Source organism: Camelus ferus, chromosome 1 (genome assembly GCF_009834535.1).
Source record: "Camelus ferus isolate YT-003-E chromosome 1, BCGSAC_Cfer_1.0, whole genome shotgun sequence".
In the NCBI taxonomy this organism is placed as follows: domain Eukaryota; kingdom Metazoa; phylum Chordata; class Mammalia; order Artiodactyla; family Camelidae; genus Camelus; species Camelus ferus.
Genome location: NC_045696.1, coordinates 61,727,512 through 61,752,152, shown reverse-complemented (window position 1 = coordinate 61,752,152; position 24,641 = coordinate 61,727,512). Strand labels below are relative to the sequence as shown.

The following is a 24,641-nucleotide window of genomic DNA, read 5'->3' as shown; positions in this document are numbered from 1 at the left end:
ATTATATCTTTTTTTTTTTTTTAATTTAAGGGAAAAGGAAGAAACCATGATGGGGCAGATGGAGATGGAGAAGGCAAGAGGGACAGATGGAAATAGGAACAGGCAAAGATGGAGGGGTTTGCCTCTAGTGAAGAAGATACTCTAAAGACTAGGTGGCAGTCTCCTAGAGTATTTCAAAGAGAACAGCTCTAAAAAATGATCTGAAGAACACACACATCACTGGAATAATCACACCGTCTTTCAACAGGACTACTTTGAAGTTGACAAAACTATTTAAAGTTACATTTTTTGCCGTATTCAGGAAAATAATCACTTTCAAACTTCATGTCTCCTACATTCTATACTGCTGTTCTTCAAATTTAGAGAAAAAAAAAAAAGGCTGACAGTTTAAAAAAAAAAACTGCTGTCTGAATTTACTCTGCTAGTAAAGTTTTTATCTAGAAAGAAGTAAAAATGTTAGGTTTTCCATTTTTAAGAAATTAGCAGTCTTGGAGGAAAGCGATTTTTGAAAATCATTTGCTTCAAGCTTTCACACCTCTATCATAACCTAATTCTGAAAAGTATCCATGCTTCCCAAAACAGTTTCCTCAATTTCTATGTGGCTGTAGCTTATAACTTAACCATTGTTATTTACTGTCCTAAATCCATTCTCAGTCCTTCCAGTCTATTCTTCACACCACAGAGAGCAACTTTAAAATATATTAAACTTTATCACTTCAGTTCCCTACTTAAAGCCTTTAAGTAGAGTATTTACGATGAAGCCCCATCCCATAGTCCATGCGTGATCAGACTCCTACTTTACCAGACTCATCTCTCTGTAGACTTTCCCTATACAGCCTTTAAGTTTTGTCACTATTAGCCATCTCAGGCCTTCACACATGACCTTTCTGGAAGATTTTCTGTTCAGTGATCAATCATTCAGTTTTCCTGAAACTGAGAGAGTTATCCTGGGACACAAGACTTTCAGTGCTAAACCCAGGAAAGTCCTGGGCAAACTGGGATTGAGTCAGCCACCCTACTTTCTGTCCACCACCTCCACCTGTCAAACACCTACTTCAAGTATTCAGGAAACCTCTGATGCCTCCTCACTGCCATCCGATACTCATTAGTTTATTCTGTCTTAACATTCATCACACTGGATTTGCTTTTTAAATATCTGTCTACCCTAACTACATTATAAACTCCAGAAGCATGAATCCAGTGAGTATTCTGTTGACCATTATATCACTAATGCAGAGCACTGTGTCTAGTTCATGTGTCTTGGAGATAAGTACTTGTTGAAAGAATAAATCAATCAAAGAAAGGTGTGTCCGTGATGGCATCAGAGTCAAGAAAAGTTTTGTTTTGTTTTGTTTTTCTCTTTTAGGCTAGGGGAGACCCAGGAAAATTTGAAGACACTTTCACCATACTATCTTCTTTAAGGTCACCACTCCACAAAGCTAAGGCAATTAAATGCTCCATTTATCCTGATCCTTACAACTGATAAAACTTATCCAAGAACCTCACTTTAACCACCACATATTCAGGATAAAGTCAGCAAGACATTAATATTTAATCCCTATCACAAGCACTTCTCAATTTACAACAATTTCCTACCCAGAAGATGGGAGTCTAGGCAGTGGGAACTATACGAATGATCTGGTTCAGAAGACAGAAGACAGAAGGAGACAAAAGGACATACAGCAGCAAGTAGTGGGAAATAAGACTGTTGAGTGGGCCAGAAAGTGGCAGGGGCTGGGCAATGGGGAGAACCTGGATATTTGAGAGGTCTGGTTATGTTTTTTTTATTCTCATAATAAAAGTAGTACAAGGTCATTACAAAGAAATCCAAACCAGGATAAAAGCTTAAGAAAAACAGAATATTCACAATCACACTTCCCAGAAAGACCTGTTTTTTATATTTTAATCTAGAAGCAAGGAAATGACATGGCTGAAGGGGGGGAAAAAAAGGAAAACTCTTAGTAAGTCTTTTCTAGGTCATTTAAGTATTTATTTTGTGTCTACAATATGTCAGATGCTAGAAATCAAAAACTAAGATTTAGTCTCAGTTTTGAGCTCACCATCAGTGGAAAAAAAGTAACTAATAACTACTGTGCAATGAGATAAGAGCTGATACAGATGAGTGGAATGCAATAGAAAAGAGGCTCCTACTTATATGAGAGTAATCAGGCAAAGAAATCAGAACTGGCTTTTGAAGGACGAGAATCTGCCAAGCAAAAAGAGAAGGTCTCCATAAACAGAGGAAGCAGTATGTTAAAGAAACTTTGTAATTTAAATGTGATTCCTTTTTTTTTTTTTTACTTCCCCTTAGCCTTCACCCAATCACTACACTAAAAAAGTGAAACTATGACTAAGCATGAAAGAAGTAAAGAGGTGAGACAGAAAATGCTTCAAAATTGCCTATAAGGTAGTGAATGGGGAAGTAACAATAACAAATTAAAAATATAAAAAAGTAGTTAAGAAGAAGGCTACTCAACAGTATGAAGTCAAGCTTTTCTCAAGTTTGGCCAAAAACTCCAAACAGCAATTCAAAATGAAAAAGAGGGGAGGGGGAACAAACACAGATCTTTCTTGACTTAAGATGGGGTTACATACCCATAAATCCATTGTACGTTAAAAATATTCTTGAATTGAAATGCATTTAATACACATAAACCTATCAAAGAACATCATAGCTTAGCCTAGCATACCTTAAACATGCTCAAAACACATTTGCTGACAGTTGGGCAAAATCATCTAACACAAAGCCTATCTTCTAATAAAGCACTGAATATCTCATGTAATTTACTGAATACTGTACTTAAAGTGAAAAACAGAATAGTTGTTAAGTGTATTGGTTATACCCTTGTGATCGTGTGGCTTGACTGGGAGCTGCAGCTTGCTACCTGTGTCCAGCACCACCAGACTATGGAACCCTGTATAGCTAGTCCAGGAAAAGGTCAAAATTCAAAGTATGGTTTCTACTAAATGCATATCACTTTTGCACCCTAGTAAAGTCAAAAAAAATCATAAGTAGGGGGACTGTACGTATATGAAAACTGTTCAACTAGACATCAAAAAGATGCAAACTGAAACAGGGCACCATCTTCCTACAATCAAAGTGTAAATCAACCTAAGGCTTTACAATGAAAAATGAAGGTCAACTGCAGACTGATTACTTGATTCCTTAGGTGGTGACATAGGTTAAACAAAAACTGGAACCCGTTTATTCTAGTAAAAAATAGTATCAAATCAGAAGTCACCATGTAATCTATCCCAAATTTCCATGAAGACAATTTTATCAAATCTCTGAAGGCTTTCCATTAGCTACAAGGTCACTCAAGAGAAAAGATTCCCACCATTCTTATCTGCTTCATACAAGAAAGTTCAACCATCTACCTAAAAGAAGATATAAAGATAGCTTGTCCCTCTCTGCTAGCCATCCTTTTATTTGGAGACCCAAAGTCCGCCTCAAAGAAACAAGCTAGTCAGTTATCCTCGGTAACTGATTTCTTGCTATATAGAGGCAGATCTGTGGCAGCTAGAGCTCCTTATCTTCTTTTCTGCTCTTTGTACATACAGACTACCCTCTTGGTACATAGAAGACTACCAGGTAAGTTCCAGAGAACAAGCAAGTGTCTTTCCATATGCCTGTGCATACATAAGATGCAGGTGAAGCTGTGAAAGGGCAGCAAAACCTGGACTGGCACGTGACTTCCTGGGAGGTGTAGTCATACAAGCCAACTGCTGTGTTGTGGGTACAAGGTTAGAATCAGGAAGTGCCCTAACAGCAGCACATGCTAGAAACCAGGGTAGGGTAAGATCCCATCATCCTAGTCTAGAACTGTCTTTTTAGATGAATGCCAATTAATCACTGGAACTCAGGCTAGGAGCTGGGTATTTAGAAGAAAAGGTTTCAACCAGAATCCCAATCAACTGTAGAGGCAAGGGCAATCAATCCCAGAAACGTTCCTCACAAATGCATATTAGATAACAGATAACAGTTACCATTTAAAGATGAATAAGCAGAAAAAAATCAAGCATAGATCCCAACAAAAAAATAATGCAGCATAGGGAAGAGAGAAAATTACCTTCACATGGAAGCAAAGTCTAACTTCGAAGGTGAATTGCTTCAAGAACACAGAATTAACTTCCAAACACTGTTTGGCAAACTCCCTAAAACAGGCATACATGGAGAGAAAAGACCAAGATGAAATGAGAGTAATTTAAGAAGAAAAGGGAGTGAAGTAAAAAAAAAAATTTCTTTTTACTGTTTTTGTTTTTTAATAGATAAAGTCAACCTGTTTACATTTGTTGTTATACACGTATCAAGCTTTCTTCTGGTTATTTAATGCTTTATGGTTATTATGCTTTCTTGGTTCCTTTCTTTACATTTGGTGAACTGATGATTTTTCTTGTTTCTTTTTTTCCTTTCATAAAATGGAAACTGCCATATATTTATATCCTACTAGTAGCTACTTTTACTTTTCTTGACAATATTGTCAATAATTTTTAACATTTTAAAATTATTTTGATATACTGATTAAAAATACTGGGAAAAAAATAATGAGGTAGAAAGAAAGATAATAAACTCTATACCTCAGGGTTGACACTTTTTCTGGAGTTCACAGCCAGTAGGATGCAAAACATACAAATTTCTAGGAAATTGGTTTCTTTCTATCTCTGGTCTCTTTACTAGTTTCCTAGGCGTGGAGTAAATTTTTAAAGGATGCAAAGACACTAAAATTTCAATGGCAGAAGTAAAGCCTACACTGAAGGTGATAAAGGAAAATCAAATGAGCGATAAGGACAAACATTTGAGAAGCTCATACAAAAGACAGAAATCATAAGCCAATCTAATTATTACAAGCATTCTGTAGGAAGAAAACAACTAAAAATAAACAAAAATATTTTTGGAAATGAAAAAAACCCCAAGTGTGAAGATCATAAGGAGTCAGTGTACCAGGCAACATTAATTAACATGGACAAGACACAGTCTGTCAAAATATTTCAAGAAAAGGGAAAATTCCTACCACCATCAGGCACAGGATGCTCCGAAACAAAATGACTGCTACAAGATGACACAATATATCTACAGAATTTCTGAGACTATTAGTGACCTAATAATTATTAAATATGCCTTCTAGTTACTCCTACTAAATATATTAGCTGAAAATGTACGTTAGCTGACACACGTGATTAATCAATTTAAATGTAAGATTGAGAAAATGACAAGGACTAAAGTGAGGATGAGTGAAGAGAATAAGCCAGTCTTCAAACATAGGGGAAGTCAAAGTATGATTGTCTTTTTTAACTGACAAATCAAATTTTTTTTAAATTTTAGATTTACAGTTAAACACATTTAAATTATAGATAAGTGAGCTTTAAAACAGAAAACAGACAGATAGCAGGATAAACAAAATGTGTATAGTATGGAATATTACTCAGCCTTAAAAAAGGAATTAAGTACTAATACATGCTATAACATGGACAAACCTTGAAAACATGCTACATGAAATAAGCCAGACACAAAAGGACAAGATACTGCATGATTCCACTTATATTAATCATCTAGCAATAGGCAAAATAGAGAAAAGTAGATTAGAGACAGTCACTACGCTTTGTGAGTAGGGAGGAATAGGGAGTTAGTGTTTAATGAGTGCAGAGGTTCAGCTGAGGAAGATGAAAAATTCTAGAGATGGGTGGTGATGATGGTTGTACAACAATGTAAATGTACCTAATGGTAAAGAACTGTATGCAGCTGACACTGAACAGCTTAGGGGTTAGGGATGCAACCCTTCACACAGTAAAAAATCTGAGTATAATTTATAGTCTGGCCCTCTGTATAGATGGTTCCTCCAAGTCCAAAGTTCCTCTGTATGTATGGCTCTGCATCCCAGAATTCAATCAACCTCAAGTAGTGTAGTACTATAGTATTTACTATTGAAAAAACCCACATATAAGTGGACCTGTGCAGTTCAAACCTGGGTTGTTCAAAGGTCAACTCTATTTAAAAATGGTTAAGATGGTAACTTTACATTATGTATATCTTACAAAAATGTAAAAATAGTAGCAATAAATCATTAAAAACCCAAAAGCATTAAATAAAATGACAGAAACATTCCTAACAAAATTAATTATGACAATACACATAAATGTTTTCAGTATTCATTTTGGATTAAAACAAAAATAAGCTATATGTAATTTAAGAGACAACGAAAAATGGTATGTAAAGACAAAGTTGGATAAAATTTACTGAACAAAGTATAGTACAGATATAAATCTAAGGTAAGTAAAATGTAAGACTCAAGATTAAATATGACAATTATTTTTATTGATTAGGTATAATGTAGATCTTTAGCAGTACAGAATTTACACATGCATCCATAATATTGCAGCAAAAACATGATAAAAATAATTAGAGTGGAGAGAACAAGAAGACAAGCCACAGGGCGAGAGAAATATTTGCAAAAGAGGTATCTAATATAAAGATACAAAATATACAAAGAACTCTTAAAACTCAACAATAGGAAAATAAAGAACCCAATTGAAAAATAAGAGGGGAGGTGGGTATAGTTTGATGGTAGAGCTCATGCTTAGCATGCATGAGGATCCTGGGTGCAGTACCTAGCCTCCATTAAAAAAAAATTATGAGCATAAGATTTGAAGAGATACCTCACCAAAGATGATATACAGATGGCAAAGAGAAATGAGATTCTTAGCATCATACTTCATTGGGGAACTGCAAATCAAAACAATGAGATACCACTACACTCCTACCAGAATGGCTAAAATCCAAAACACTAACAACATCAAATGCTGATGAGGATTTGAGTGACTCTCATTCATTGCTGTTGGGAAAGCAAAATGGTTCAACCACTTTGAAAGAGAGTTTTAGCAGATTCTTACAAAACTAAATATATTCTTAGCATAAATTCCCAGCAACCATATTTTTTGCTATTTACTCAAATCAGCTGAAAACTTATGTCCATACAAAACCCAAACATGGATATTTATAGAAGCTTTATTCGTAAGTGTCAAACGTGGACGCAACCAAGATGTCCTGCAGAGGGTAAATGGTGTATCCCAACAATAGAATATTATTCAGCACAAAAAAGCAATGAGATATCAAGCCATGAAAAGGTAAGAAGGAAACTCAAATACATATTCCTAAGTGAAAGAAGTCAAGTTTAAAAGATTACATACTGTATAATCCCAACTATATGGCATTCTGGAAAAGACAAAACTATGGAGACAGTTGAAGTACCAGCGGTTGGTTGCCAGGCATTAGGGAGAAGGGAGGGATGAATAAGTGGAGCACAGGGAATTTTGGGGCTGAGAAACTATTGTGTACAATACTGTGATGGTGGATACATGTCACTATCCACCATTTGTCCACACCCATACGGTGTATAATATCAAGAGTGAGCCCTAATGTAAACCATGGACTTTGATAATGATGTGTCAGTGTTGGTTCATCAATCACAACAAATGTACCACACACCACAGAAAGTTGACCGTAGGGGAAGGTGGGGGAGGAGTGAAATCAGGGTATATCAGAATTCTGTACTTTTTGCTCAATTTTGCTGTGAATCTAAAATAGTACAAAATAAAGTCTATTAATTAAAGAAAAATAAAAATCATTAGACATTAAAAAAGACACTCTACTCAGTAAACACAGTACTTACTGCATACCTACTTGTTCTAAGTTCTGAACAGAATAATAGCAAAGAAATAAAGTAACTAGTAAATAAAAAAAATAATTTCAGACAGAAGTGCTATAAAGAAAAACACAGAAGTGAGATAGTGAGTGGGGTTAGGTGGAGGCTATTTTAGATGACTGATCAGGAAAGGCCTCTTTAAAACAGTGAAATACGAAAGGAAGACAGGATTCAGGCAGAAGAAACAAAAATGTAAAGTCCCCAGTGTAAGAACAAGCTTCTCAGTAACAATGCTACCTCTCAGTCTTTGACAGGTTAAGATTAAAAAATTAATAGGAACTAAATCTTATAGTTAATAAAAACTATTCATAAGGAATAATAAATCAAATAAAATATTTGAATAAAGTTTAATTAACAGACATACATGTGTATATAAAACTGTACATGCAAACAATATTCTTTTTAAGTTTTCACAGAACATTTAGCTAATTGGATTATGCTTTAAGTCACAAAGAAACTCAATAAATTTAAAAGATATTTTAAAAGACCACAGTCACTAACAATGAAAGAAAATTGAGTGAATAGAACTATACTAAGCTTCTAAGTCAAAGAGGTAATCAAACTAGAAGTACCAACTATTTGGAAAGCAATAACTATAAGAATATCATTCATATAAATTTTAGAGTGCAGCCAAAGCTGTACTCAGAGGCAAATTAAGGCCACTGAGTGTTTTCATTTTTTAAAAAAGGGTGGGGAACAAAGAATTTACTGAGTTAAGAAAAGTATAACAAAAAAGGAGAAGAAAAGAAAGAAAAAAATTAAGAGAAAAGTAGAAATTAGGAAATCAGAAAACAGAAAACCAACAAAATAAATCTCAAAGCTGCTTATTGAAAACCACTAAGTAGACAAACATAAACAGTTGGCAAATCAAATCAAGAAAAATAATGAAATCACTAATAAAAGATGGAATGAACACAACAGGTTTTAATTATAAAAAAAAAAACACATGTTAGCTGTGACTATGTGAGAGAAAGTAGAAATCCCAGCTTCTCCTATCTGTTCATTTTGGTTTTTCTTTTCTTGGGACTAAGATGGCATGGTGAAGAAGAAAAGCCACTGGAAAATGCTGGTATAGCCAGGGCATATTTGCTAATAGGGACAATTCCTTTGGACCTCAGAAATGGAGGAAAACCATAAGCTGTATATGAATTAAGTGATTATAAAGTGATTTGCTTTAAAAAAAATCATATACACCAGTATAATAATAAATTTGAAAAATTTAAAAAACAGAATCTGGGAAATATAAATTTATCAAAACTGACTCATGAGTAAGTAAGGACTTCTCAACAGACTACAGAAGGAACTAGAGAAGTTACTATACAGAGTACATACTCTTATTAAATTTCTATGAGATTCTCTTTTATCCTTTCAATAAATCCTGTACACTTAACTAACACGAGTGAGGTTTTGGTTCCTCGTAATATATGCCTTAGGGTACCTTTGGGTTATCAGCAATAATTTATTTATATACTCTTATCAGTAGTTAAAAGAAGAAAAACCCTATCACCCCCTAAATAAGTGTTACAAAAACATCTGATAAAATTCAGAAGTCATTCCTTTTTTTAATTAAAAAAAAAGAATAAAATAATAAAGAATTTCTCTCTTAAACTAAAAGCTGAATTCATCTTTAATTGTAAAAATACCAGAGACATTCCAAGACAATTATCACTTCTCTTATTTAACTGTCTCTGAGATTCTTACCAATGTGATAAAGACCTAAAATAAAAAACAAATATTATAACTATTGGTAAGGAAGTAAAAGTTACTATTATTTTCAGATAAGAAGATGAACCTGGACAACAAAAGTAAATAAAATTTTACTGAAGTGCAGTAAGACAATAAAAATAATAGTGAACACAAAAATCTGGTTACTTCTAGAGACACAAACTATTGGGTGTAAAATAAGCCCAAGGACGTACTGTACAACATGAGGAATATAGCTAATATTTTGTAATAACTGTAAATGGAAAGTAACTTTTAAAATTGTATAAAAAGTTTAGAAGGGGAGAAAAGTGAACTTACTAAAAAAAATTCTAGTTACTTCTGTATATTTATCAGAAACAATGGAACAAAATCAAGTTCACAAAAACAAAATTTGTTATAATTTAAACAAGAAATGCAAATTAAACTGTATTTTTATTTGCCTAGCAATATACAAAATTAATAATTTCATTAAGAATGATGGTTACTTCAATGAGAATAGCAACAAAGTGAGATTCACAATGCTAGTGATGGTACACATCAAAACTTTCTGAAGGGTAATTTAACACTTTTAAATGCTTATACCCTTTCATTCAGTAATTCCACTTCTGGGAAAATATTCTAAAGTAATAATCAGGAATGAATAAAAAGATATTTGCTATAGCATTATTTATATAAAATACTGAAAATAAGTTACATATTCACCAATAGGAAAATAGTGAAACTAAGGTATAACTGTACAATGAAATGTTAGGCAAACATTAAAAAATCATTTTTTAAAAGAATTTTTAAGGAGAACACAGGGAAACTTTCAAGACTTAATGCTAAGTAAAAAAAAAAAGCAAGATAGCAAATTATATAGAACATGATTCCAATTTTAGAAGGGTAAAGTATGTACATACACAAAGAAACATATCAAAATACTAACCGTAGTTACTCATAGGTACTGAAATAAGGTTTTTTTTTAAACTTCATTCTTTTCAAATATTTAATCAGGAAAGTGAAAAAAGTTCAGGAAGAATTTACAACAGAAATACTTAAACATCTGGCTATATTTCTACTATTATATCTGCCATTGTGACTTTTTATCCTTTAGTAATTTGCTCTTTATAGTAACTGAAATTGTGTCTAAAAGTTTTACCTCAATTCTTGAAATTCATGTGTTTATTATATAAAAATTTTGCTTCATAAGCCTATAAATTACTAAATAATCTCAAAACTAATGCAGGAATTAATTTTTTAAACCTGAGATTATACCTTAAAATACACCTTAGTCTTACAAAATAAATGCAAGATCAAAATAAAACCTTCTATTTTTCCAGAACCTATTAAATATTCCCATGAAAAAATATTACCTGCAAGGTAACAGAACAGCTGGATCAGAAAGATGTAAGGAAGAACTCAGTAATCCAGGTTAAAAGGGCCCTGTATGCAAATGTATATATGTGTGTCTCTTTTAACCAACATCACTAAGTTCTTCCTTTCATCTCCCTTTTGATTAGTTTCAACTGACAAAAATTGAGAAATAATTCTCATTTCCAGATGAATAACTCATTCTTTCAGCACACTGCAAATAGAGATTATGGATCAACATGTTAAGAAAATATATAAGAGCAGTAAGAATACCTGAGTCATAGTGGAGATCAAAAAAGACTCCCAAAGCTATACTCAAAAGCTGAAATTTGAAGGATGAGGATGAATTAGGTAGATGACAAGAAATAGGGGCCAACAAGGGGTATTTCTCCCCCATTTACAGGTGTGCTGCTTACAATAAAACCATGAAAATATTCCTCTCTGAATCTCTATAATGTGACTGATTTTCAAACAAACCTCAAACTCCTGCAATATTTTTATACCTATATTTTATTTCAGTAGCCAAACTACTTCATACTTCAAAAACTCTTACTCCACCACACATACACACACACACACACAAAACAGAAGTTTAAGATTCAACTAGAACAAGAATTAAAGTACCAGAAGAAAATATAGAAGATCGTTTTTTTGATAAAGGTAAAATGGGAAAGATCTTCTTAAACAGAAAGGAAAGGATTAATATCTACTATATGTAAAGAGCTTCTACAATTCAGTAAGGAAATACAGGTTAATATAGCCTTTTAGGAAGCAATTTGGCATCTATCAAAACTTAGTAAGAGAACCTAATGAACTCATCTACAAAACAGAAACAGACTCGCAGACATAGTAAACAATCTTATGGTTACCAGGGAGTGGGAAGGGATAAATCTGGGAGTTTGAGATTTGCAAATGTTCGCCACTATATATAAAAACAGAATTTAAAAAACCCCGAATTTCTTCTGTTTAGCACAGGGAACCAGACTCAATATCTTGTAATAACCTTTAGTGAAAAAGAATATGAAACTGAATATATGTATTTATGTGTACGACTGAGACACTGTGCTGTACACCAGAAACTGACACACTGTAACTGACTATATTTCAATTAAAAAAAAACACTTAAAATATACACTTAAAAATCCTTTTTATGGAAATACTTGTATACATATGCATGGGCACAAAGGTATAAGAAACTTCATTAAAGCTCCAGTTTTAGTTGCTCAAAAGTGGAAATAACAACCATGAATAATTAAGTAAAGTACAACCATGAAAAAGATGAAGCAGAACTATACATACTGAGATGGAAAAAAATTTATAATTAGATTTTTTTCATTAAAAAAAAAAAAGGTAAAACTACACCCACACAGTGCTCATTTCTAATTGCATAGAGAAAACAAAATTGTTAACAGTGGATATCTGTAAGGAAAGCGACTAGAAGGTAAGGAAAGTAATTTTCACTTTTCACTCTATATAACTGACTTGCTAGACTCTTTTGTAATAAGCATGTACTGACTGCTTTTGGAATGTAATTTAAAAATAAGGAAAAACACACTTCTATTCTAGTTATGATGGTTATCTTTGGGGCTGAGTGATTTTTGTACAGTAATTTTTGTCCTGTTTCTTAATAACTGTCACTACTTTCTAAATTTTCTATGAGAAGTATGCATATTTTAAAATCTGAGAAATGTGTATTCAAAAAAACCTGTATTTTCTTTCAGTGGTGAAACTATTTTTTCTTCCCTGAAAAGTAAATTTTAATTTAACAATTATGGTCCCTGAAAATTGGCTCTGAAATTCCAACCACTTTCAGAAAGCAGTCTAAGTTTGGAAGTATAACATCTGCTGTAGAAGCAATTAAATATAAAACCTATTTTAGAATGGAATATTAACTAACACTTATTAAGCATGTGGACACTGAATTTGCTAAGTACTTGTGCTGCATTATTTCATTTGCTCTAAATACCCCTATGAAATTTGTATTATATTGTTATTATTATTAATTCTCATTTTACAGATGAAAAAAACAAGTCTTGAGAAGAATGCGTATCTTGCCCAGGGTGAAGCAGAAGAGGCAGGATTCAAACCCAGGTCTTCAGCTCCTAACCACTTGTGATACATGGAATGATAAGTACTAATGTACCCCAGAGATAATAGGCTAGACGTCTGAAATCCAGCATGAATGTCCAGACTGACTATCATATTCAGGTTAGTGATCCTAAAATGAAGAAGTAGTGAAACTCAATTCTGATCACAGAGGAAAACAATACGTATTTCTTCAAGGCAACAGGGGCTATTTTGTTCCATCTCTTTCTGCTTCTACCAAGGTACAAGAAGGATATAAAGGACAACTCAGATTTGCAAGTAACTTAATACCCTCCCTCTGACTAGTCTGGAATTAGCCCTCTAAATAACTGGAAGGGCTTTTGAAAACTGATCAGAACGCCAAAGCCTTAAAGACTTGAACAAGGTGAAGTTTCACATTTTATTCAAAGGTGGAAAATTTAAAAAGCCAAGAGAAATGTTATACTCAAATATCAGAATAATCAATATTGACAGATTAAACATAGGAAGTATTTAACAATACCTACTTATTTCATCCCTAGCTATTTGAACAAGGTCTCTCTTTTAAAAAGAATGTTTAATCCTTAGCTACCTGAGCAAGTTCTAAGTTTTCTCTTTAAAAAACTACAACTGAAAAGATATATACAGCCACTGTTAACCATGTCTACTTGGAAACCTGCCTATCTAAAGATAGAGAATCATAGGAACCTCTATTCATTTGTTTAGTAGATAGACTCAACTACAAACTTACTTTATGAATTTGGGTTTGCAAGGTTAGTATTTAATGTCACAAAGTCCAGAAGAATAATTCTCTCTTTGAATAACTGTAAACCAGGAATTAAGGCCCTAAGGGAAGCAGAACACCTAGAACTTTTCCTCAATAAAAGTATCTGCTTATAGAAAGAACTGGCAGAGAAGCTGACATCAACAGACTTAGTTTCACACTCAAGCATTTCTATACCTTAACCCCTTAGGCAAAGTAGACATCTCACTGAATTAAGGACAACTCACACTACAAAAATGACGGTATTGAAGCTCAGTACTAAGTCATTTAGGTAACGATAAACTATTTAGTGAAAATATAAAATTCACTGAATTTAGGTCAAACTCTTTCACCAAAACCTAAAAAGTGGGTTTAAGACCCATATATATTACAGGTCAGAAACATTTTAAGGTTCATTTTTCAAAATGTAAGTCAGTGTTCTTGGCTAATTAATAACCAGATTTAAAAGCCAAGGATGTAAAAATAGATTTTAAAAACCAGATTTATTCTGTATAGCATAGGGAACTAGATTCAACATCTTGCAATAACCTTTAATGAAAAAGAATATGAAAATGAATATATGTATGTATATGTATGACTGGGACATTGTGTTGTATACCAGAAATTGACACATTGTAATTGACTATACTTTCGATAAATAAATGAATAAAAATAAAAGCCAAGGATGAAGGAGCTGCCTTAAATTAACACCTTTAACAGGAGAACATGAACAAAGCTTTTCATTTTTACATATTTTTTTCATACATATATTATATACAGAAGTGATTATGAGTTTTCTATAAATGCCAGTTTCTTGCAAAGTTGACAAGTTCTAACCTGCTTTTAAAAATTACTACTCACTGCCTTCATTCCAATCTAACTTTATTTAATGTTATTCTTTGAATAACCCCAAGAAAACAAAACCCCCAGAGCAAATTCTTCTACATTTCAATATCCTGCCTACTTATAAGAGCGGAAGAGTCAAACAGAGCAGGGGAAAAAACGTGACGTGCACAACCTTGATCCAAAACACTGCTCGTCGTAGTCTAATTTTAGGCCTAACCACTTTGATTGTCTTTTTTACAAAGGTTAAAAAAGACGACAAAAAACTATAAATCACTTGTAAAACAGAGTTGAGATAATTATACCAATGGGAGTTGTTTACCTAGGAGGGCAGAAATCACGCTCACACTGCTCAGAGTATTCCCATTAAAGATAAGAGACAAGGACGGATACCAACCCCACAATCGACGATAATGGCAATTACTTCCCACTCTTCAGTTCTTGGATGACTCTATCTTTAAAGAATTAGTCAAAAGTTTGAGTCCACTGAGGAATTTTCGGCAACGTTTAGTGTCTGTTATTTTAAAGGAAGTCAAACATGGTGAAAAGCCAATCTTCACCCGAATTACCTAAAGAAGCAAATATTCACCTTCTGGCTGAAGATCAAACAAGAATCACGAGAAGATCCGAAAGTTCTGTTCTTAAGCGGAGGCCCTCAAACCCTCGGGAAACGATACGTTTCTACTAATGAGGAATATGGAAGAGATCACAGGTTGCAGTTTAGAAAAGAGTAAAGTGACTCCAGACAACTTGCCTAAGCAATGAAACTGGGATGACCAGAGAGGTAGCAAGGAGGGGCTGGGACTCGGTAAGAGGCGAAAAATCGAGGAACAAAACCCGAAACGTTTTGTCGAACAGTGAGGTAAATGGAGAAAACAAGGAGGTTTGAAACGTGAGGGAAGGGAGACCAACAGAGGGCAGAGGCTGTGGCGCGACAAGGTTCAGGGCAGGGCCGGGTCCAGGAAGAGTTAGATCTCACCAGCCCAGCAAGCTTCCCATTTCAGGCTAAAGCTGGAGAAGAAAACAGCCCACGGGCGCAGACAATGAGCCACCGCCCCAAGAGCTGCGGCTCGAGGCACGCAGGTGGCGGCTTCCCGGCCCTGCGCGGGCCAGGTCGGCTGCCCCGGGTCGCTCGCGCCGGCCAGGCCGCGGAGAAGGAAGGAGGAAGGAAAGCGACGGCCCGCGTCCCGGCCTGTCTGCACACTTACCCCAGGCGAGGAAAGGTCCCCGCCCCAGCGAGGAGCCTCCGGCCGAGCTCCCAGCGGGCTCAGGAGCCGCCCCGAGCAAGCGCGCGACGCGGGACGGGGAGGGGAGGGAAGGGGAAGCGGGGCGGGAAGAGGAGCCGCGCTGGAGCGCAGCCGCTGCTACTGCTAGGCCGAGCGGCAGCCGAGCCCCGTGGGCGCCGGGAGGGGAGGGCAGAGAGCCTTCGGCAATGGCGACGGCCCAGGCCAGAGGGGAAGCGGAACAACCGCCGCCGCCGCGCGTGGCCACAACCCTAGGGGAGGGCGACGGCAGGGAGCGGGGAGGGGCGGGGCCGAAGCCGGGAGCTCCACTGGGCGGAGACGGGCACCACCTCCCAGAGGGCGGGCCCACGCGGTGGCTGCTGGGAACTGTAGTTTTGAAATGTGTACAACCTCTCCCTCTCCCTCTCCCTCTCTCCCCCTCCCTGTCCCCTCTTTCTAAAGGGAACGAACTAGGGAGGCAGTAATCATGATTGATACTAGGGAGGCAGCAGGGGAAGTAGATCTGGGTAGCCAGATTGTTCTTATTGATAGATGTAGAGCAAAAAATTCAATTGGTATGATTACAAGAGAAAGGATTCAAGGAGCAATATGGCACAGTATTAGATAACTTGAAAAACTGTCAGCTCTTAAACACACAGTCTGCTCGATAAAAAAGAACATCCTTTCAAAGGCATAACTAAGCTTTCAAGAAAGAAAGAGGAATACCTCTGATAGTCTTCCAAACTCCACACTAACCCAAAGAGGGAGCAAGAAACCAGAGTGGTAAACAGGTCAATGAAGCCATACTTGTACTGAGAAAAGCTACTTATTTCAGAAATCTGTGGTTTTACTGGCTGCACAGGAGGCAAGAGACCAAACACAAGGCCTTGGGCCTGTAAAAGAGGTTGGGACTGTAATCCTGTACAAGGCTGGAAAACTCAAAAGGCTATACCCTCCAAAAACAGCCTGGAAAAATAAAAATCACCTGTACCAGCCCAGGGAGACATGAAGATATTTGCATGTTTTAGCCTGGACTTGGCATTGAGGGGGAAAAAACATTCCCTTTAGAATTCATGAACACACACTTTCCCTCATGTGGGTTTGAAAGTTCAAATTATAATACCTACACTGTCCAGGAAACCTCAAGTCAAGAAAATGTCCCAGGCTGGTGGTGCTGGGGGGCCTAGAAGGAACAAATACAAATCCTCATTGAACAGATTGACTCTCAGCCCAGGCCTGAAAGGATAGTCACTTCACCCTAAGTTCTTTATCTCCATATCATGTCAATTAACATCAATCATCAAAATATAGATGAGTAGCACAAAATGAGTAGACTACCTGACTAGAATAATCCTTATACTCATTATATTCTGAAATCACTAGAGTGGAAATATATCTTCCCAGTTCCTAAGCCATGTATGCACCACCCTCCAGGAGATCTGGCTGAATAATCTAAGTTCCTGGTAGAATGGCTGAGATACACACACAACAATCTCTGCCCCACCTCCACCCTTAGTTGAGGTAACCTGTGTCTCTTTTATTTTCCAAAAAAATTACAGAATACTTTGAGAAAAATAAACCATAAAAGTGGAACAAATACTGGAATACAATGACCAGGAGAACAGTACCCATTTTCTTGGCTATAAACAAAAAAGACCATACACAGAATTATGAAACTTTAAAAAATTTAAAGTTTTTAAAAAATAAAGTGCTTATTCACTTTTTAAGTATCCAAAGAAGATAATGTAAAGATTCAAAACCAGAAATGTTCTGTTATACCAATAGTAATGTCATCTGCAACATTTATCAGGCAAGAAAAGTCATATCAAAGTATCTTTAGTCACGTTCACATTTTTATTACACTTCTGAACACCTGTATAAATGAGAAAATGGCTGAATCATGTTCCAAGCCACAATCTTGAATATTAACTTGAAAACATTTAAATACTGATGAATCTTGGCTTTGATGTACAAAAGAAAATAAAGATCACACTCACACTCTCACACACACACACACACATCCCAAAGCTCTTCAGAGGTTAAACAGTACTGTATTCCTCCACCTAGTCTAGCCATATTCCAAAAGGTTGTTGATGTTACTGAATTTTAACTGGCATATAATTCTATTTCAGTGCCACTATACTTAATCCTATTGTGAAAAAAAAATGCCTGGAAAACGTGGAATTCTTTCTTATAAGAAAACAATAAACAGCTATGAAACAAGACTAGGCTGAAATTTTCATCATTTTAAAGATCTCTAATATTTATGCTTTATGGCACTGGCTTGCCTTTTCCAAAATAAATGTTCTCAAACACACCTTAAAAAGAACTCTTTTTACTAGGTCAAGCTGTACATGGCAAATTATAAAAGATTTATTCCCATAAAAACACCAGAAAGTTTTAGGAAATTAAGAATGATAGTATGTATAAAGTATATCATATCCCATTATGCCATACAAAACAAACAGTGTCAAACATACCCCAGTTCATTGGTTTCTGTTTTGAAACATGCTTATCCTTTTATTTTTTAATTAGCTTATGGCACTTACTTTATTTTCTAATTTTTTCCAAAGAAAAAGAGTCAATCAGACCTTTTTTTTTTTTTAAAATCACCTGAAAATACAAAAAAAGTTTTGTAGCTGTACAACTTAATAAAATATACTCTTTAAAATGACAATCTGAATTGTGTTCCTGACAAATTCAGAATTAAATCAGAACTAAATCTTAGTACGTAATTTCATAAGCCCTTTGCCAATTCATATATTCAAAAGAAGTACTATAAACTATAAAAGGAGAATGGAAATGCTTTAAGAAATAACCAATTTTCATAACTTCTTAGCTGTCCTACTTTAATGATTTTCTTTGAAATCCTGGATAAATTACTCTAATATTCTCGTTAAGATAAACAGTTAAATAAAGTCTGATTCATCCAAATTATTCTTACTCAAAACAATTTTCTCAATTTTTAGCAATAATTTGTCTCTACTAAAGTACTCACTTATAACCTAAATGAAGATAAAGTCACTTCTCACAAAATAAATATTAATTTAACAGAATTAAGTTTCCTCTGTTGGCACTTGATGCTTGAGGATTATCAAAGGTCTATACTACAGAACACTGAATTTTGAAATTAGTTGAGAATGATCCAGAATTTCCTCTAGTAAACATAATATTAGCCATAAATGAAGACAAAAGACAAAAGTAATGATGTAATTCTAGAAGAACGCTTCTAGTCGCAAATGAATAGGTCTTACTTAGGTTTCTGGAACGCATTTAACTGCATAAAACTTAGAGGGAAAAATGGCCATATTTGAAAACAGCCACAAGGATCAGAGTAGAACACAAGATGGTAATGAGCAGAGTCACAGAACATACTAAAGAGGTATGTATGGTCAGTCCCACTGGAGCCTGTAGAGTCACATTCTTATAAACCTATGGAGAGAAATGGATAGAGAAGTTAGAGACATCTAAGATCAATGTTCTAAGGTGAGACCACTACTTCTTTGATTTTTAATTTAACTTTTTCTTCTAAATATCTCTCAGCCAATGCTACACTACCTGTAACATTACTGTTTAAATGATTCTTTTAGATTCAGTATATCAGTTAATGTAACAGAATCAGACTCAATTCCCACAATAATTCTTAAATTCTCATTACTTTTGACATTTTCTGCTTCTTACATAGAGTTGAGTATACTGTTAAAAAAAATTCTAACTATATTCTGTCACTTCTGTAATCAATAGAAACATTTATTTCCTCTTACTATGTTTCATATTAGAATACAGAATTCTCTATAAGTTGAAGCCCTAAAACAACAATAAAACTAAAGCATCCATTCATTCCTATTCTGCTGTTTCTCTCCTCAGCTTTTTAAAAGTTTGTTATTCACAAATTACACAACTGAATGTGTCCTTTACTGTTATTACAACATCAATTAGTTGTGATACTGACTAGCAATGCAAAAGTTTTCCTATGTTCAATTTTCTTCCTATTTTCTATTCAGTTTTGAAGATAAAGGGTTTCAATTAGACCTAGAAACTCTGGGAAATTTAGAAACTTTGAGAAATTAGAAACTTTGGGAAATTTTATTGTTTAAAAATAGATTTTTAAAAACATTAGAATTTAGGTAACTTGGGAATACTTTTATTTTTGGTTTCTTTTTATAAATGCATGGATTCTACTTTCACATCCCTCCCCCCACAAAAGTGTTACTGACACAATCTGTAACAAAGTGCCATCTGAAACTATCTTTCAAATAATGGCATCTCAAACAAAATGAGCCTTAGTATACAGATTACCATCTTAGTAATGGTCACCTATTTTTCTGGTATGTATGTATGTGTATGTATGTATATATACATGTACACACACAAGAAATGTAACAAAGAAATAAATCAAAGTACTTAATTATGACCGCTTACTTCAATTTACATGGTCTTAAAGAGAACTGAATTAAAATGTTTTAATATGGTGATTTATTTTGTAGCAACATATACCACCAATTTTTTAAACCAATAAATCATGAACAAACACTAATCACACTCTTCATTCACATAAGAAAATCAAATGCAATTCTCCAGATGTATTTTAGAGTTTGAAAAAAATTCAGGTACCCTATGGCAATGGAAATCTCAAAAGCAATTCTATGTTGCATAAAGTAATCATACATCTTTCCAACTATCAGTTCAAAGTAGGTTCTCCTCTACAAAATAGTAGTGCTTTGTAGTAAGCCTTTACCATCAGTAGTAGTTTCCTGAGCTAGCTGATAGACAGACTTCTAAGTAACTATGAGGAAAACAGTTCAAATCTATCTATTCACATTAGTACATATGAATAAATCTGCTTTATGTTTATCTGATAAACAGTTATGTTGTCTGCTACTTTTTAAATTTATTTTACTTTTGTTGCAAACTCATTTGACTCCTTGTAAAAATAAATTGTAAAAATAATGACACAGATTGTGCCATTCAACCAAAGAAAGCAGGCCTTAAATAGAATTAGGAACAAAGAGAAACTCAGATACTACAAGCATCACTTAAAAGGCAGCTCTTAAAAGAGGAAAAAAGGACAGAAAAAAAGAGGGAAAGAAAAGAAATGTGTTGTACAAAGACTTACCACTCTGAAGAGAAGAAAGAGGTAGACCATGTTAACTAAAGAAGGTAAGTAGAAAAGTGTAGACTTCTCAGACAAAGCCAGTGTTAATGAAGTACTAACACTTATCTATTTAATAACTGAAAACAAGTTGGGAGGTACAAACTATACAAATGTCCTGACATAGCCTAGATTTAGAATTATAATAAGAATACAACTGCCTAGAAACTTCATCACAGTTGAAATGATACAACTTTATAGAGTTTTATTTCCCTTCTTTCACTTATTCTGTGTAATATAAGTAAACTAATTTGTTGTTTGAAAATGAATAAAAAGTTCTAAACAAATTGAAGTTTTATTCAGTAAAATCAGTTTTTTAAAAAAAGTGTATCAGCTATACTCAAGCTCTGGATCAATGAAGCATGGGACTAACTTTAAATCTTCACCCCCCAAATTAAATGATTCTATGACTCTATATAAATGCGAAACCACTATTGCCATTAGTGACAGAGAAACAACATTAAAAGCAAACAAAAGACAGCTTCCTATGGTAGAATATAAAACGCTAATCCCTTAAATGTGGCAGAAACATTACAAAAAGAGGTTTTTTTGTGTTTATATATTTTTTTTTATTGAAGTATAGTCAGTTTACAATGTGTCAATTTCTGGTGTACAGCACAATGCCTGTCATACATGGATGTACATATATTCATTTTCATATTCTTTTTCACCATAAGTTACTATAAGATATAGAACATAGTTCCCTGCACTATACAGCATGAACTTGTTATTTATCTATTCTATATATATCAGTTAGTATCTGCAAATCTCTAGCTCCCAATTTATCCCCTCTCCACGCTCCCCCAACCTATAACTACAAGTTTGTCCTCTATGAGAGACTGTTTCTGTTTTGCAGATAAGTTTATTTGTCTTTTGTTTCAGATTCCACATATAAGTGATACCATTAAAAAGAGTTTTAAATGAGGCTGCATGACCGAAAACAACATAAAATGTTAACTTACTGATTTATATTTCATATTGTTCCACTGGCAGATATCCTTACTGTTCAAAGCACAAGCAGCTGTCACTTCTGACTGAGCCCAGCATTTCAAAATTGGAAACTCTGAGAAAAAGTGGTAGAACATCATATCAGAAAAGCTATATCTGGACTAGAGTCTAGGCCATCTCTCATGTTGGGATATGAATATTCAAAACATTTTAATACACAATGTACGTGATTTGGACCCATCTATCACATGCTGTTTTATTTTAACAGCTTGTTCCAAGTGGATGCTTAAGAAATTATAAAGTTATAAAAACTGTACAGAAGTTGAGCATGACTTCTTAACAAATCCCATTACTCCAGGGACCTTTTTTTTTTTAAATTTAAACTTTTTAAAACTATAATATATACTCAGAAAACTGAACAGATCCTAAGCCTATAACTCAGTAAGTTTCCATAGAGAAAACACACCCAAGTAAAGAACTCTCAGACCAAAAAAACAAACAATTCCAGAACCCCATTTGCTCTCTCAGGATGGGGCACTTTTCCAAACTTTATATAGGGTAAGTAAAAGCTACCACTAAAAGAAACAGAAAACTAGGTTAGATAAACAAACCCCACATGGTTGAATACTTTTTTATTTTCTCATCATAAAATATATGACAGTAGCAAATGTATAGTTAAAAACTTCCTATCTGCCAGTCTTTAGTAACAGTGCTATTGACTTTTGTAAACATTTTAATTTCCCCAAATTTAGAGACAAAAAGATCTGAATCTGAAGGGGGCTTCTTAAAGTCTTGATTCTAGGAAGACTGAAAATGGTGAAAGCATAGTTTTTTAATATAGTTAAATCCACACATAAAACAGAAAGAACAATTACACACAAAACCAAAAACTCATTAGACAACTTTTACAACAAAACTAGGTGATAAAGTATCCCCTTAAACCCCAAAATACATGCAAGTAGAGATAAAACACTAATAGTTAAAATGCTACAATATCAATATGAAAAAACAGAAAGCAGCAAAGGGGCAATGAGGATCAATGGCTGAAAAAAGAAACGCACCAGACATTACACACCCACTCATAAAAGAAGACAGCACCACCTATAGTCTTGCCAAAAGAATCAAACCTGAATCTGATCACACCTCTGGAACCAGTTACCAATTTCCAGGTAATAAAGAACTCAGATGAACTGCATGAGTGTAATTACCCAAACCCCAACAATGACAAACTGCAGGTCAAATGACCCAAGTTCTTCAACAGATAATTTTTTTAAAAGAGATAGAGGGGAAACCTGTAAATTAAGACACTTAATGGAAATAATTTTTTTAATGGGCAAGACTAAGCTATAGTGTCTAAGAATGCTCACTTTGGTGACAAAAGTATAAAGAAACATAAGGATGTGATTAAAAGTCAGCAGAGTGGGTTACTCTTAGAGGAAGGGAGGGGGCTATGATTTGGACAGGACACACAGGGCTGCTGCTACGGTGGCTGGCAAAGTCCTGTTTCTTGACCTGGGTGGTAGCTACAAGAGTATTTGCCTTCTAATAATTCACTAGCCTATGTATTTGTAAAGTTTTTCTATATCTGTGCTTTATGTTACAGAGTTAAAAAGAAAAAAAAAGAAATACGATTTTGTTAGTACTGTCCTTGACTTTCAGACTTACCACTATACCTTTATTTTTATTTTCAACCCTCCAAAAAGACTTGCAACCCTTACCTTGGTCACAATACATCAATAACTCAGGGTTATTGACCACAATAAAGGTTTCTCCATCTTTACTATGTGGCCGATGATAGCGATAGTGCACAGGCAAAAAAGCTTGGAAACAATCAATGCACTGTGAATCTTGTCTCACATAAATGAGAACTTCAGATTCTTTGGACAAATAGTTGGGTGCCTCTATATTAAAATTTTCTGAAACCATCATTGCCTGTCAAAAGGAAAACAAACATTAATCCAAAAGAAGAAATGAATAAGGAACATTTAAAAAACAAAAATAAAACCAGAAGAACGCTATACAGATGAACAACAATGTCAAACACACTCCCCTTATAAACAATTTCCATTGCCCTTTCATCTTCAGTTTTATGTAGAAAACACAAGATGTGATCTGTGTTTAATAAAAGTTTACCAAAAGTAAACTGAGAAAATTACACACTGGAGTGTGAAATTTCCCCATAATAAAGACTTCTCTGTAATTTTCTTTTCAACCTTTGTTTAGGTAAAAAAACAGGTACCAAGAAAAGAAATTTTGTGAATAATATAGCATTATTCAACAAGTATGAAAACTATGACAAAAACAGTTAACTCAGTATTAGGTTAAAATGATTGGTATCTTTCTGGTAATTTCCTGTTCTTCAGAGAAGCAAGTAAGACGGTAGTGAATAAGATAGAGCATTGTGGTCAGGAAGTCAAAGCAAAGGTCAGCACTCTTTCTATACTGGGTATAAAAAGTTAATGGAAAAAATGGTAAATGATTCTTTTAAAAAATAATATGGTAAAAAAACATTTTAAAGTAAGTATTCTACACCAAAAGTAAAAATGCACATGTGGCAGAAATCAGTCCTAAATTATAACGTGTGCATGTGTATACATAATATATCTGTATAAATATGTACATATTTATCTATGAAACCAAATTTACACACGCATACACATACATATACACATGTATATCGACATATACATAATCTGTGTGTGTGCGTGTGTGTGTGTGTGTGTGTGTATGGTGAATATACATACACAAGTTTTCTCTAGATTCTCTATGCAAAGCCCTAAGGTATCTCAGAGAAAAAACCAGCATTAACTTCTACCCACCACAGCAAGCATCCTAATTCTCCTATTTGATAGTGACCAAGTGCTGTATTTTCACATATTCATTATAAGAGTAAC

At 34.5% G+C, this 24,641-nt stretch overlaps 2 protein-coding genes across 5 annotated transcripts in view; both read right to left on the bottom strand.

Moving 5' to 3' along the window:
• PAK2 (p21 (RAC1) activated kinase 2) overlaps nucleotides 1-15,943 on the bottom strand; it is a 74,992-nt gene extending 59,049 nt beyond the window's left edge. For 3 of the 4 annotated variants that reach the window (XM_032481476.1, XM_032481471.1, XM_032481465.1), the window contains exon 1: nucleotides 15,633-15,943. The gene's annotated coding sequence lies outside the window, so the exon portion shown is untranslated. Of the gene's footprint in view, nucleotides 1-15,013; nucleotides 15,109-15,632 lie in introns of all 4 variants that reach the window. The other variant, XM_032481480.1, reaches the window with a different exon arrangement.
• A 1,535-nt stretch (nucleotides 15,944-17,478) lies between these two features.
• PIGX (phosphatidylinositol glycan anchor biosynthesis class X) overlaps nucleotides 17,479-24,641 on the bottom strand; it is a gene marked incomplete at its 5' end in the record, with an annotated part of 24,057 nt that continues 16,894 nt past the window's right edge. Inside the window, 3 exons of the mRNA XM_032481454.1 lie at nucleotides 17,479-19,079; nucleotides 21,762-21,862; nucleotides 23,466-23,679. Coding sequence (XP_032337345.1) covers nucleotides 18,936-19,079; nucleotides 21,762-21,862; nucleotides 23,466-23,679 — 459 coding nt within the window. The remainder of the gene's footprint in view (nucleotides 19,080-21,761; nucleotides 21,863-23,465; nucleotides 23,680-24,641) is intronic.